This window comes from Spermophilus citellus (assembly GCF_964194105.1).
Source record: "Spermophilus citellus genome assembly, chromosome: 5".
NCBI classification, from domain to species: domain Eukaryota; kingdom Metazoa; phylum Chordata; class Mammalia; order Rodentia; family Sciuridae; genus Spermophilus; species Spermophilus citellus.
Window position 1 is genome coordinate 53,044,385 of NC_138186.1, and position 14,172 is coordinate 53,058,556.

At 50.8% G+C, this 14,172-nt stretch overlaps 1 protein-coding gene across 2 annotated transcripts in view; it reads right to left on the reverse strand.

Annotated features, from left to right (window-relative positions):
* The window catches only part of CPNE5 (copine 5), an 88,405-nt gene that overhangs the window by 42,220 nt on the left and 32,013 nt on the right, over window positions 1-14,172 (reverse strand). The window contains exons 4-9 of one of the 2 annotated variants that reach the window (XM_081295424.1): window positions 8,621-8,724; window positions 7,656-7,695; window positions 7,248-7,324; window positions 4,176-4,235; window positions 2,211-2,261; window positions 1,871-1,934 (exon numbers count right to left, since the gene is read on the reverse strand). In XM_081295424.1, coding sequence (XP_081151550.1) covers window positions 1,871-1,934; window positions 2,211-2,261; window positions 4,176-4,235; window positions 7,248-7,324; window positions 7,656-7,695; window positions 8,621-8,724 — 396 coding nt within the window. The remainder of the gene's footprint in view (window positions 1-1,870; window positions 1,935-2,210; window positions 2,262-4,175; window positions 4,236-7,247; window positions 7,325-7,655; window positions 7,696-8,620; window positions 8,725-14,172) is intronic. The other variant, XM_081295425.1, reaches the window with a different exon arrangement.

Below are 14,172 nucleotides of genomic sequence, written 5' to 3' on the forward strand. Positions count from 1 at the left end.
GTTACATAACTGATATCACAACAGATTGACTGCAGACTGGATATGAGCATCCAGCTGTCTATTTTTGTGTGTGGTGCTGAGGATGGAAACTGGGGCCTCCGAGAGCTAAGGTTGTGCTCTACCACTGAGCTCCACCCTGCTTCCTTCATCTGTCTTCTAAGAAGCTGGACATTAAAGAAATTTGTAAAAAATGTAAAACAAGGGGGTGGAATGTAGCTCCATGGTAGATACCTGCCTAGCCAGCATCTAGGAGGCCCTGGGTTCAAATCCCCAGCACTGGAATAAGGGGAGGGATGTGGTAGGGTAAAACAAGGCCACTCTTTTCACCAAAGAATCTGTTTCAAAAAATACAGCTATTTTTTTAGAAGAATTTTTTTTTAACTTGGGATTGAACTAAGGTAATAAATCCAGTTTTAACTCTGAGCTACAGTTCTCAGTCCTTTTATTTATTTTTTTTATTTTGAAACAAGTTATCACTACATTGCCCAGGCTGGCCTCGAACTTGTGATCCTCTGCCTTGGGCCTCCAAGTTGCTAGGATTATGGGCATGTGCCACTGGGCTCAGTCAGAAAATGTGTTACTTTTAAATGAATTCATAATAAGTAAAACATTTTTTTCTGTTTTGCCTGGTGCAGTGGCCCACATCTATAATATTTGGGAGGCTGAAGCTGAAGGATCACAAGTTTAAGGCCAGCCTCAGCAGCTCAGTGAGACCCTGTCTCAAAATAAAAAGGGCTGGGGATGCAGCTCAGTGGTGGAACACCCCGGGTTCGATCCCCAGCACCAATAGGAGAGTCACACTGTCCAGAGGTCAGAAAGTCTGACTTATTCTCCTCAGCCCCCCCCAGCCCCAACGGAAGCCCTGACTCGGGATGTCCCAGGCTGTGCCTTGGAGTGACCGGGGCCCTCCAGCCCCTGTCCTCGCCTCCTCCTCTTCTCCCCACAACCCATCACTTCCCACCTGAGGTACCTCGTTAACTTATGTGGCCCTCTGGGTTTGGAGGACAAGCCCAGATTTTAGAATCAAGCTGACCTTGATCAGAACCCATGACACTGTTTCTTATGGTCCTTAAAAAGGTGACTTAGCCTCTCTGATAAAATGGGAATAATGTTTTAGTTATTTCCCTATCTATAAAACAGTAATGACGTTTTAGTACCTGCCTCTTAGGATTATTATCAGGAGTAGAGATATAAGTTATGTAAAAAACCCCACCACTTGACAAATATCTATCATCATTATGATATTTATGAGCATTATTAACCGTCAGATCCCTGAGCCTCTTCTTGGGGTGCTCAGCCACCCCTTCGATGTCCCCATCTCCTGCTTCTCTCTTGTTCTATAGGGGAAGCAAAACAAGGACTGCCTGGGACTGCAGACTGGCTTCTCAACACGCATGCGCGCATATACACACACACACATGCACACACACGCATGCACGCACACACACACACACACAGGCACGCGCACGTACACACACTCACTCCAACCCCACAGAGGGCTGTCACCCTATCCCGGAGATAAAATGAAAAGTGACAGGCAAATGTCAAGCGCCCATGACTGAAAAGTCCCCTCCATCACCAGGGCTGGTGCCAGGGCAGTCTTGGCTCAAGGACACATGACAAGGACTGGAAGTAGCCCTGGTGTGTGGGAGCCTGGGGACCAGGGCTCGGGGCTCAGTTCTTCCACTGACCAGTCCCCCCCCCCCCGCGGGGGCCTCACTCTGAGCTGGGGTAAAAGGGAATCACCTTCCGGCTCCAGTGGGTTCAGACTCAGGAGCTGGGACACCAGGTCACAAGGAAGCCGCCTACCCTCTGTCATTGCCCCACCGCCACCAGATCCCATTGGTTGCCGAGTCCCTCTGCCACTCACCCTGCAGTTGCTGAGCTCCTCAGCGGACAGGATGATGGTGCCACATTTCTTCCCTGGGACACCACTGGGAGAGAAGATGAAAGAATGGAAAGCCAGACAAAGACAGAGCTAAACCTGATCCCCCGAAATCAGGTCCACCCCCCCCCCCCCGTCTGGTGGATCTGCCCCAGAGCCCCTGAGAAGACAACGTCTCCTGAAATGCATGTGGCAGTGTGGCCTGATACATCCTCCTGGGGCCAGGCCCTCAGTTCCAGAGCTGCCCACCCCCTGCTCCCAGAGCCCGCCAGGGAGGCTGGTGTCTGCCACACGGTCCTAGGATCCCCAAAGCATCCAGACTCACCCAGAGGCTTCCAGACCAGTGGTTCTCAAACTTTCCATCCAAAGACCACTTCTGTGGGCAAAAGACCTGGTGGGCTAACCACCCCACCCTGCACCCGGCTGACCCCAGGGTCCCAGAATGTTCAAGCTCTGAGCCACTCTGATTTGTCATGGGAGGGAGAGCAGCAAGAGGGGGCAAGGCAGGAGAGCTGGGTCGTGTCAGTGGATCTCTCCCATGGCTGCGGACTCTGGAATTCTTGGCTGGGGTCTCCTGGGGTTGAGAGATTCCAGCCATCCATGCAGCTCCTCACTGAGCTGGGCAGCAGGGACAACATCCACAGTGGAGAGTCCCCTCCAGGAGGGCAAATCCCAGGGAGTGGCTCCACCCAGGGGGCCCCTTATCAGGTGGGCCCCCTTCCCCCAGGCACCAGCCCATCCCACTCTGATGCTTGGTACTGGGAGGAGGCATATCCTGGTGCAGTCAGGGGCCAATGGGAGGGAGAGGTGAAAAGGTCAGGCTGTGAGCAGTTGTGTGACTCCTTCCTCTTTCCTAGCCCACAAATAAGTGTAATTGTAGCATCTATTTTACAATATGCACACCCAGAGCCTGGCACCGAGCAGGACCTCCCTGGACATCATTTCCCTCCCTGCATCCTTTGCTTCATGATTGTGCAAAGCTGGTAAAATCCTGTCCTGCCCCCGCCTCAGCCCCAGGGCCACCAGCGCGCTGTCTGTGGAACACACTTTGAGAACCACTGATGGAGCTCTTTCCAGCACCAGCTTTTGGAGGGAGCAGCTCCTGAGAGAGGGGAGGCAGGGGAGGAAGGGAGCTGGCCCCAGAGGGTGGGGGCTGACCAGCCATCCGGGGTCTTCCCCACAGGGTGGACAGAGCAGGGCCACACCTGCTGCCTCCCCTGCTCCAGGCAGGTGCAGTGCTGCCGGCTTGTCCCCTAGACTTGAGCACCCGAGCTGACTGTCCAGGCCCTGCCCGCCTGTTGGTCGGTGCTCCACGGTAGTAAGACGTGGTTCGTGTGACCAGGCGGAGAGAGTCCTCCACACCAGCCTCCTCCGCCCTGTGCTTCTCCATCTGTTCCTCTCTTTGCCTCTGAGTCCTTCTTCTATTTCTGATCTCTCTTTCCCTCCTCTCCAGCCCCAACCTGCTCCCACAGGCCTGGCCTTCCTTCCTCTCCCCCTCCCTCCCTCTGGACTTTCTCCCTCCCCCTGTCTCTGCAGTTACTGTCACCTACTCTTCCTGGGCTGGGAGCAGCCCTGGCTCCCCTGGAGGTCCCTTCCCACATGCAGCAGCTTTGGTGGCCAACCCTGGAAGGCCAGGGGAGCCCTGCTCTCCCAGCCAAAGGCACTTCTGCCAGAGGCCCCTCCCAGCAAAGCTCCCACCCTCCCCCCACCAGTGTGAGGAGGAAGCCAGGCTGGGGTGGGGGCTCAGGGGCTCTGCCCTGCCCACATCTGCAGGCAGCCAGCCCAGAGTTATGGTCAGGGTGGGCAGGGAGTGGGGGCGAAGCTGGTCAACCTAGTGGCAGGTGTATGTGAAAGGGGATGGGCTGGGCCTGCTCTGGGGGTGGAGGAGGAAGCTGGCATCCAGCAGAGGAAACCAAACCCCGGGGAAGGGGAGAGGGTAAAGAGAAGGCAGGGGAAGGGCGGTGGGGGACACAGGCCAGGGAGAGGGGAAGGGATGCAGAGTGCCCAGGCCTGCTCATTCCTGGAGACAGCCCCCAACTCAGAGCTCCAACCTGCCCCTGAAGTCCCAAGAGCCACTGGGGTTCTGGATGCTCCAGCTCTGGCCTGGATGGGGGAGGGGCTGGCTACAGCACGGGGATCTCCATCTGGGACCCTGCAGAGGGACCCAGGACCCTCTGTCTCCTTCGCCAGGGCTGAGTTGTGGGATCCAGAACTGAGACCTGACTCAGGTGTCCTCTGCAGTGGGCTGAATGTCAGAAGACCCCAGGGCCAGAGATGTCTGGCGACCTACCCGTTCGACACAGCTGGCATGGGTTTGCCGGTCCGGGAGTTCAGGCTGAAGGCTCCTATCCTGTGGAGACAGGGAGAGAGCGCCGGCCATGAGCCCAGTGTCCTGCTCCAGAGAGGCCAGAACACTTGACATTGGGATGCTTAGAGACGAGTTCCTGTCCTGGAGGTTATTAAAACAGGACCAAAAGCCACAGACCAGGGAAGGAGAGGTCTTCTCAAACTCTGGTGTGAAGCCGGGACAAGTTAGTCTTCAAGTGGCCCCAGAAGGAGCAGCACCAGCATCCCCTGGATATAACCCACAGACGTAAATAACCCACCCAGACCTGCCGGTCAGAAACTCCAGGGGGACAGAGCCCACAACCTGTGCCCCAGGGGACCCTGACGCCTGCTGCAGCCTGGGAATTGCTGTTCTACATCATGAACCTCAGTGCCCAGCCTGTGAAATGGGGAGAAAGAATCACCCGAGATCATGTTGTTGAACTGTGTCCTCCACAAACTCATATACTAGTCTTTAGCCCGCAGCACCTCAGAATGTGACTGAGATGGGGCCCTTAAAGAGGCAATTAGGGTAAAATGAGGTCATATGGTGGGTCTTAAAAGACTGATGTCTTTTTAAGGAGAGAGGAGGCCACAGATATGGAGGGACCACGTGAAGACAAAGAGGAAGACACAACCATCCACAAGCCAAGGAACAGGGCTTCTTTTTTTTTTTTTTTTTTACAGCTCTAGCTCTTTTTTTTTTTTTTAAAGAGAGAGTGAGAGAGAGAGAGAGAGAGAGAGAGAATGTTTTAATATTTATTTTTTAATTTTCGGCGGGCACAACATCTTTGTTGGTATGTGGTGCTGAGGATCGAACCCGGGCCGCACGCATGCCAGGCGAGCGCGCTACCGCTTGAGCCACATCCCCAGCCCGGAACAGGGCTTCTGAAGAAACCAACTCTGTGCCATCTTGATCTTGGACTTCTAGCTTCAGAATTTTGAGAAACTAAGCTTCTGTTATTTAATTCACTCACTCTATAGCATTTACTGCAACAGGGCAGTAAACTAGGAGAGTCGCGGTCCCTCAGTGTCTGTAAGGAATCCTTCCAGGACCCCCCTGCATAACAACAGCCTTGGCTGCTCAAGTGCCTCACATAAAGTGGTGCAGTGTTTGCATTCACCTTGCACAAATCCACCCGTGCACTTTAAGTCATCTCTCGATTACTTGCAATACCTGCCACAATGTAAGTGCTACTATATAAATAGTTGTTATACTGATATTGCTTAGGGGAAAATGACAAGAAGTAGTCGGAGCCAGGCATGGTGGTGACACCTGTAATCCCAGCAACTGGGAAGGCAGGAGCATCTCGAGTTCAAGGTCAGCCTGGACAACTAAATGAGACTCTGTTCCAAAATTTAAAAAAATTAAAAGGGGCTTGGGACATGTCTGGGTTCGAGAAAGAAGAAAGAAATAAAGGAAGGAAGGAAGGAAGGAAGAAATTTGTACGTATTCAGTATAGACACAACCTTTTCTCCTGAATATTCAACCATCTGCAGTTGGTTGAATCCATAGATGTGAAATCCATGGATACTCAGCACCGACTCTACAGATTTCATAAGCAAAACACTGACCCCTGTGTCTGGCCCAGAATAGATGCCCAGTAAACAGGAGCTGGTAACAGGTTTAGTCATGGAGACAACTAAACTTAGACACAGAGCCTTCAGTGGGGTGAAAGGTCCCCTCCTCCACGGGCACCTCCATCAACCTCTGTTTTCTATCCTGTGTGTCCATTAGGGCTCAGCTCCCAAGCCATCTCCTGTAGAATTGTCCTCAGGCCCACCCCAGAAACTGTGGTCAGGGGGCAGCAGGCATCCACAGACCTGGATGACAAGTGGGCACAGAAACACTCATGCCTGGGCACTGGCACCAGGCCATGCCAGGAGAGTCATGGAGGGGGTGGGGTGCAGGCAGAAGGGGCTGCGGTAAAGGTCAAAGGCCCAGGGACGGGTAGACTGAGCACAAGGTCAACACCGAAACAGCCAATCTCCTTCTCAGGTAGAGAAAGACCAAAGAATCATAATCAAAAATGGTTAAGGATACGTTCAAGGCAGGGGGTAGCAAGGGTGAATTTTGTATCCTTTTTTTTTTTTTTTTTTTGAAAAGGTTCTCAAATACTTTAATTTTCAGAACTCCCCAAACTTGAGTTTTCCCCAGTCCTCAATATTATTTTCTGAGAACACAGAGATTTCTGGGGACCCTGAAGTTACCACATAGTTATCAGGGGTCACAGATAAGGAACTAGGAGAGAGATTCCAAACACACACACACACACACACACACACACACACACACACACGTCATGAACCACAGGGAGGGGACAGTGTCCAGTGGGAACTTGGCAGAAGCAAGTGGGCCCTGTGGCCTAGACACTTGTCCCAGTCCACAGGTGGCTGCTCTTGCCTGGGCCTTGTCTCTAGGGCTTCCTCAGAAATAGAGACAAGAGAGGTGACTGTCCTGCCTGGCTAGCCCCGGCAGGTCCCTGAAACCACTCTCAGGTTCTCTGGGGAAACCTGGGTCCTCATCCCAGACCCTGCTCAGGGCAATTGCTTTCCTCTAAAGCACCTTTAGTCCCATAATACACCGTGAGAGGCAGGGCAGGACGGGGAGGGCCTCACCGCCCTCGGCTCTAGCCTACAGTGAGTGGTGAACGATCCCAGGAAAACGCTCCGGGAGCAGAGTCACGAGTCCTGGGTTCAAATTTGAGAGCTCTTCCACTTCCTGTGGCCTGGGGCAAGCTACCTCCTGGTGCTGGGGTTCCTTTCCCCTCCCCCACCCATGCAATGATAGGAGTGGGACTGAAAATGGATAAGAAGTGTCTTCTGGGACTTTGGGACTTGAATAACCCCACTTGGTTTCTCTCCAGGATAACTGGCTTAGAAACCCTTTGAGAGCAGAGCCCATGGGTCTCCTTATTCCCTGCAAATGTCCCCTGTGGCTGAGTCACCACCCTCAGCCAGCCCTCAGCAGGGCGGCAGGAAGTTGGACGGTGGCTGGCTAAGCACCCCAGAAGGCTGTACCCCCTGCTGCACTTACGTGAGGGGCTTCTCTAGGCGGCTTCCAGAGGACCCCACGATCTCTCCAAGGGTGCAGAAGGCCTGGCCCAGGAAGTCCTATGTATCCAGGAGACAAAGGAGACCAGTATCACAGTCAGGCCACCACCCTCACCGGCTGGCCCAGGGAAGGGAGGGGGCTCTGAAGTAACCAGACACAGCATTAGACACACACCGTCACAGTAAAGGACAACCCAAGACACGGCATTTAAGAAACATGAGGGGCTGGGGTTGTGGCTCAGCAATAGAGTGCTCGCCTAGCATGCCTGAGGCCCCGGGTTCGATCCTCAGCACCACATAAAAATAAATACACAAAATAAAGGTATTGTGTCCAACTAAAAAATAAATAAAAAGAAATATGGACTCTCAGGGTCATTATGGCAGAACTCACGTGTTTGGACAAATCAGGGCTCTTGGAGTCAACGTCATATCTACAAGAAACACAGAGAGAGGGTGGAGCAGGTGGGGACATCCTACCCCCCCCTGCCTGAGCACTATCAGCACCTCCCCCAACCCAACAGCCTCCAACACTGTGGCTATATCTAGGAGCAAGGGCAGGAATGGGTGCCGGCTGTTGATCTGGGGGTAAAGTGTACCCTGGGGCTGACTATAGATTTGTGCACTCTGCTGTATGTTATACCCCGTTAAAAACTGCAAACATAAAATAGATGAGCTCTGCCACCTCCGCTGGCTCACAGGTGGCTGAACCACCACACCCATCACTCTCTGTTCCCCAGCTTCCCAGGCAAGGGAAGCTCCAGACCTGGCCTTTGACCTTGCCTTGACCTTCCCTATGGCTTCACCTTACCCAGGCCTGCCCAGCCTGCCCACTCACGAAGGAGCCTGGTCCCCCGTGAAGGAGGCAGGCATAACCATCCAGCCTGCACCCAGCCGGCCTTCCTAGCTTCTGGGCACGTTCCAAAATGTCACCAGGTGACTTATCTGCCATGGGCTGCAGAACATGCTCTGACAGAGCAAGAGGTGTGGGTACCTCTCAGCTTCCAGGAGAGAAAAGGGCACTCAGAGGAGGAGCCTAGAGGAATCCCCAAGATCTTTCCAGAGTGGACAGTCCCCCAGGAACCAGGCAGCTTCTTGTGCCTCCCACAGTCAACTGAGACACTTTGGGGGAGGGGTGTCTTGGTTCTTGCTGCTGCACCCCCTTTCTCAGTCCTGTTGAGGCTGGAGATGGACTTCAGCCAACTGTCACTTTTAACCTGCCAATCTTGGGCTTCCCCGGATATCACAGCTCCTCCCACCTCCCCAGGTAGAGGACTCCTGCTAGCCAGGTCCTGCAGCCCCATATCCTGGCCCTGAGTCCTCCTCCCAGCCGCAGCTCCAGCTCCCCTTTCCACTTACAGATCAAAACGGAGGTTCTGCTTCTCCTCAAAGAAGTAATCCACGATGAACTTGCGCACAAAGTCGGGGTTGAGCGTGTTGTCGATGACTTCGGTGCGCCCGAACTGTAAGACAAGATGCGTGTGGGCCTCAGGAGCCCGGCTGGTGGGTCAGGAGGGAGCCCTGGGCTGTGGTCCCGCAGTCCTGCCTCCGCAGGCTCCTGTCCCTGTCCCCTCCCAGTCAAAGTGTGCACTTCACTTGTCAACCAAAACCATCCGCATTGGGGCGCCAAGCTCAAGGGGGATTCATTCTCTTTCCACCCAGGCTCTGCTCAAGTTGGATGGCGGGGGACACCTCAGCAGGCCCTTCTCTGTCCTGCCTCCTGACTTCACCCAGGCCACGCCCTTTCCCTGGCCTCCCCTTCTCTGCCAGTGGCATGTCTCCCATTCCTCAAGGCCCATTGCTAATGCCACCTCCTCCAGGAAACCTTTCTGATTCCTCCAACCACAGAGTTTTACTTCTCTGAGTCTCCAATGAACCTGAACCCACCCTATGACCTCCGGACATCTCTGATGGATTTCACGCTTAGATGTGTATTTATGTAATGCCCTGATTGTAAGCACCAGGCCGAGACAGCAGCTGGCAGGAGGCCATATCCTAAAAGATGCCCGCCTTCGGTAACCCCCTCTTATATATGGAATGACCTGGTGACACACTTCTTCTTCTTTTTTTAAAAATAATTTTTAGTTGTTGACAGGCCTTTATTTTATTTACTTATTTCTATGTGGTGCTGAGCATCACAGGGCCTCACCCATGCTAGGTGAGGGCTCTACCTCTGAGCTGCAATTCCAGCCCAGTGGTAACACACTTCTATGAACGGACCATTGCACAAGTCATAGGATGTCACCTGTGAGTTTATATTATAAATGACTATGACTTCCATCCTGGGTGCCCTTGGTAGTTCTGTCACTTTGATGAGGCCAGCTGTCGTGATGTAAGCTGCCCTGCAGAGGGGGTGGCAAGGAAATGAGGGAGGCCTCGGGCCAACAGCCAGTAGGGAGCTGGGGTGTCCACTCACCAGCGAGAGCCTGCGCCAACCCCCTAGCTGGGAAGCAAAGCCTGTCTGGCTGCACCTTGATGTGACCACGTAGGTAGGTCCCAGTCAATACCTTGGCCAGAGCTTTGTGAGAAACCCCACACCAGAGGACCCAGCAAAGCGGCACCCAGATTCCCAACCCTGTTTAAACCACATGTTCTGGGGTCATTTGTTACTTGGCAATAGATTTTTACTATACAGAGATTGGATTTTCTTGATTTCCTTGAGTAGACACTCTAGAACTTTGCATACAGCAGACACTTAATAACTGAATCCCATTAAATTCCCCAAATGGCTTTGGGCAAGTCACACTCCATCTCTGGATATCAGAAACATCTAGAGGACTTGTTAAACACAGATCATGGACTTCGGTCCCACAGGTTCCCATTTAGCACGTCTGGAGCGGGGCCTGAGAGTCTGCATTTTACAAAGTCCCCAGGAGATGCTGCTGCTGCTGGTCTGTGGACCCACTTGGAGAACTGCTGGACTAGACTGTGGTCCACTGGATTCTCAGTTCCTCGGAGGCTTCCCATGCTATGAAACAGGGCAGTGGGCATGATTCTAGGCCCACAATTCCATCAAAGTAGCGCTCTGTTCAATACACTGGAGTTTTTTTGGTTTTTGATACCAGGGATTGAACCTAGAGGTGCTTATCCACTGAGCCACACCCCCAGCCTTTTTTTTATATTTGATTTAGAGGCAGGGTCTCACTGGATTGCTTAGGGCCTCACTAAGTTGCTGAGGCTGCTTTTGAACTTGCAATCCTCCTGCCTCAGCCTCCGGAGCCACTGGGATTACAGGCGTGCACTACCATCCCTGGCTTATGACACTCTGGACTTTTTAGGCAAGATTTGTTTTCAAAAACAAATATGAGTATGAGGTTAAAAGGTAAAGTATAAAACCACTGTACTTTCAATGGAGTATTAAACCTAAGAGGGAGAAAATCCTGTCACATACAACATGGATAAAACTTGAGGACATTATTCTTTTTTTATTTTAATTATTTTTAGATGTTGCTGGACCTTTATTTTATTCATTTATTTATATACCGTGTTGAGAATCAAATCCAATGCCTCACACATGCCAGGTGAGCGCTCTACCACTGAACCACAGCCCCAGACCCTTGAGGACATTATTCTAAGTGAAAGAAAACAGAGACAAAGGACAAATATGGTATGAGTCCACTTATACGAGGTCTCTTAAGTAGCCAAGTTCATAGAAAAAGAGTAGAATGGTGCTCCTAGGGGCTTGATGGGAGGTTAAGGACCTGTGTTTGATGGGTTTGGAGTTTCAGTCTTGCAGGATGAGAAAGGCCCAGAGACCCGACTTCACAACACTGAATATACTTACCACCACTGAACTGTACACATTAAAGGATTATGATGTCAAAGTTTACAGTATGTTTTTCTCACAATTGAAAAAACAACAAACACCACTGTACTTTATGCTCCAGGAAGGCAGGGGCCTTAGCCATTATAATATCCCCGGAGTCTCAAAATGAAGGCAACATGCAGGTACAAGATAAAATATTTTTAAAAGATTGTTAATCTTTCTAAATACATTGGCATGTGTTTTTTTGTTGTTGTTGTTGTTTTGGTTTTTTTCTTTTGGAACTGGGAAAGAATTGTCACAATAAACAAATAATCCTTTGAGTATCAATCTCCCTTCTTGGGGGCTTTCCAGTCCAGAAAAATGCCAGTACCCAGGATCCTTGCGTGCAGGGTGGCCATGGGCAGCTGGAACTTCCCCTGAGTGTCCCCTTCTGCCCTGGATTAAGTTAGATACCTGTAAAAGGAACCTCCCACTCAAGGCAGTGTGGGGTCAGCAGAGAAGCCTTCCTGTCCCTCAGTCCTCTCTGAATCCACCTCTCATTCCAGTCAATGCCATCTGAGGCACCTCTCTCCTGTCCTGGCCTCTCTGCCTCTTGGGTCCTCCACACAGGCCAGTTCCTGAAGCTCGGGCCCTGGCTCCCTGAAAGTCCTGCTCCCAGCCCCAAGCCGCCAGCGTTTCTCTGAGAATCTCTCACTCTGCACTCCACACTGCCTGGTGATGACCTGCGGAGGCTCTTTATACCCGGCCAGTCTGTGAGCTGCTCAGGCAGCAGTAGAATCCAAGTTCTCATCATCTTTGCAGCCCATGACCCAACACTGTATCTAATCCAGAGTCACCGCTTGCTTCTGGGTGATAAAAGCCAATGTTTACTGCGCACATACAATGCTCCGCTTCAGGTGGGAGGCTCCCCCATCTTTGTGATGAGCAAAGGTAAGACAGAAAAGTTAAGTGACTTGTCAGGGTCACAAGGCTAAGAATTGCTGACCTCAAGGCACAAGCCAGGCTCAGGTCTACACCCTCAAGGTCAGGTGGTACCAGATATATGGTGGGAAGGCAAGGGCTGGCTGTTACTTCTTTTTGTTGTTGTTGTTTGGTACCAGGGATTGAACTCAGGGGCATTCAACCACTGAGCCACATCCCTGCCCTATTTTGTATTTTATTTAGAGACAGGTCTCACTGAGTTGGTTAGCACCTTGCTTTTGCTGAGACTGGCTTTGAACTCGCGATTCTCCTGTCTCAGCCTCCTGACCCATTGGGATTATAGGCATGCGCCACCATGCCCAGCTGTGTTCTTTTTAAATATATATGAATTTTGACATATTATACAACATGGAGTATAATTTGTTCTAATTAGGATTCCATTCTTTTTTTTGTGTGTGTGGAGGCAGGAAGGTACCAGGGATTGAACTCAGGGGCACTCGACCACTGAGCCACATCCCCAGCCCTATTATTTTACTGAGAGACAAGGTCTCACCGAGTTGCTTAGCACCTTGCTTTTGCTGAGGCTGGCTTTGAATTTGTGATCCTCCTGCCTCAGCCTCCCAAGATGCTAGAATTACAGGCACGCACTACTGCACAGGGCTAGGATTCCATTCCTGTGGTTGTACATGATGTGGAGTCACACTGGTCGGTTATTCATATATGAACACAGGACAGTTCTGTCCGATTCATTCTACTGTCTTTCCTATTCCCTTTCCCCCTCCCTTCCCTTCATTCCCCTCTGTCTAATCCTGTGAACTTCTATTCTTCCCTCCCCTCCTCGATGTTACTTTTGCTCACGGCTCCAGGACTGGCCCTTGGCAGGCACACACGAACTAGGGAATGAATTAAGTTTGAATGGGGGAAATGGATGAATGGCTTCAAGACTCAACTTCACAATCTAATTGTATGAACTGATCAGAGCTTTTCAGAACCAGTTTCTTCATCAGAAAGTGGAGAATAATACAGCTTGTCCTACTTAGTTCCTAGTGATCAATTCAATTCAATTCAATTCAATTCTTGTATGACAGTTTTTAAGCACATATTGTAGGCCAGGTGGTGTGCTTGGTACTGAGCTACACAGTTAAGTGGAATGTGAACCCTGTACCTGAAGAATTCTCTATCCAGGTGGGACAACTCATAAACCAAATAGCTACAACATTAACCTGGACCTAGCATGATGACCATGATGAAAGAGCTACACAGGAAGGTATATGGCGGGGTCCTCACCCTTGACTGTATATTGGAGTTCCTGGGAAAGCGTGAAAGACACAGAAATGGACAAAAAAGCAGAGAGCAAGCGTCCTTCCTAACACACTGCTCCAGGAATCCAATTCCATCTTTGAGCTACTCTGCAAAGCTCTAACATGGACAAAGTGATTCTTGTCAAGTGAATACAAGTGCGTTTTGCACAGTGGAATGCTATTGGTTATCATCCTGTAGATACGGACAGATCTGATCTATCTATAAATTGATTTCAGAATTCCAGCTTGCCTATATATGTGTGTGTGGTTTATTTCAACGGGTTGTAAGATTTTACTGGTTTCCTCATTAATTAACAAGTTCAACAACTCTTTGTCATGTGCTCATTTTATGTTTGTATGGGAGTCAGATTTTACCTTTTTAAAAAAGACATCTTTTAACAGGTGCTTTTAAAAAATATCTATGCCCAGCCAGGTGTGGTGGTGCACATCTGTAATCCCAGCGGCTCAGGAGCTGAGGCAGGAAGATCGCGAGTTCAGAGCCTGTCACAGCAACTCAGTGAGGCCCTAGCAACTTAGCAAGACCCTGGCTCTAAATAAAATATAAAGAGGGTTGGGGATGTGGCTCAGTGGTTAAGAGCACCTGGGTTCAGTCCCTGGGACCAAAATAAATAAACAAACTAAACACAGGCTTGTTGGTCAAGCCTCAACACAGACCAATGAAATGTGAATCTCAACTGGAGGGGCTCAAACAACTGTGCTTCTGTAAAGTTCCCTAGGTGATTCCAGGGAGCAGATGTAGTTGTGAACCTCTAATGAGCGAGAATGCAGCAAGAGTCGGAAGGAAACTAGCATCTATGGAGCCCCTACTGAATGCTCACTACATCAGGTTATTTGATTCAATCCTTTCAAAAATCCCAACAGCTTTTACTTATTATACAAGTGAGGAAATGGAGAATTCATGA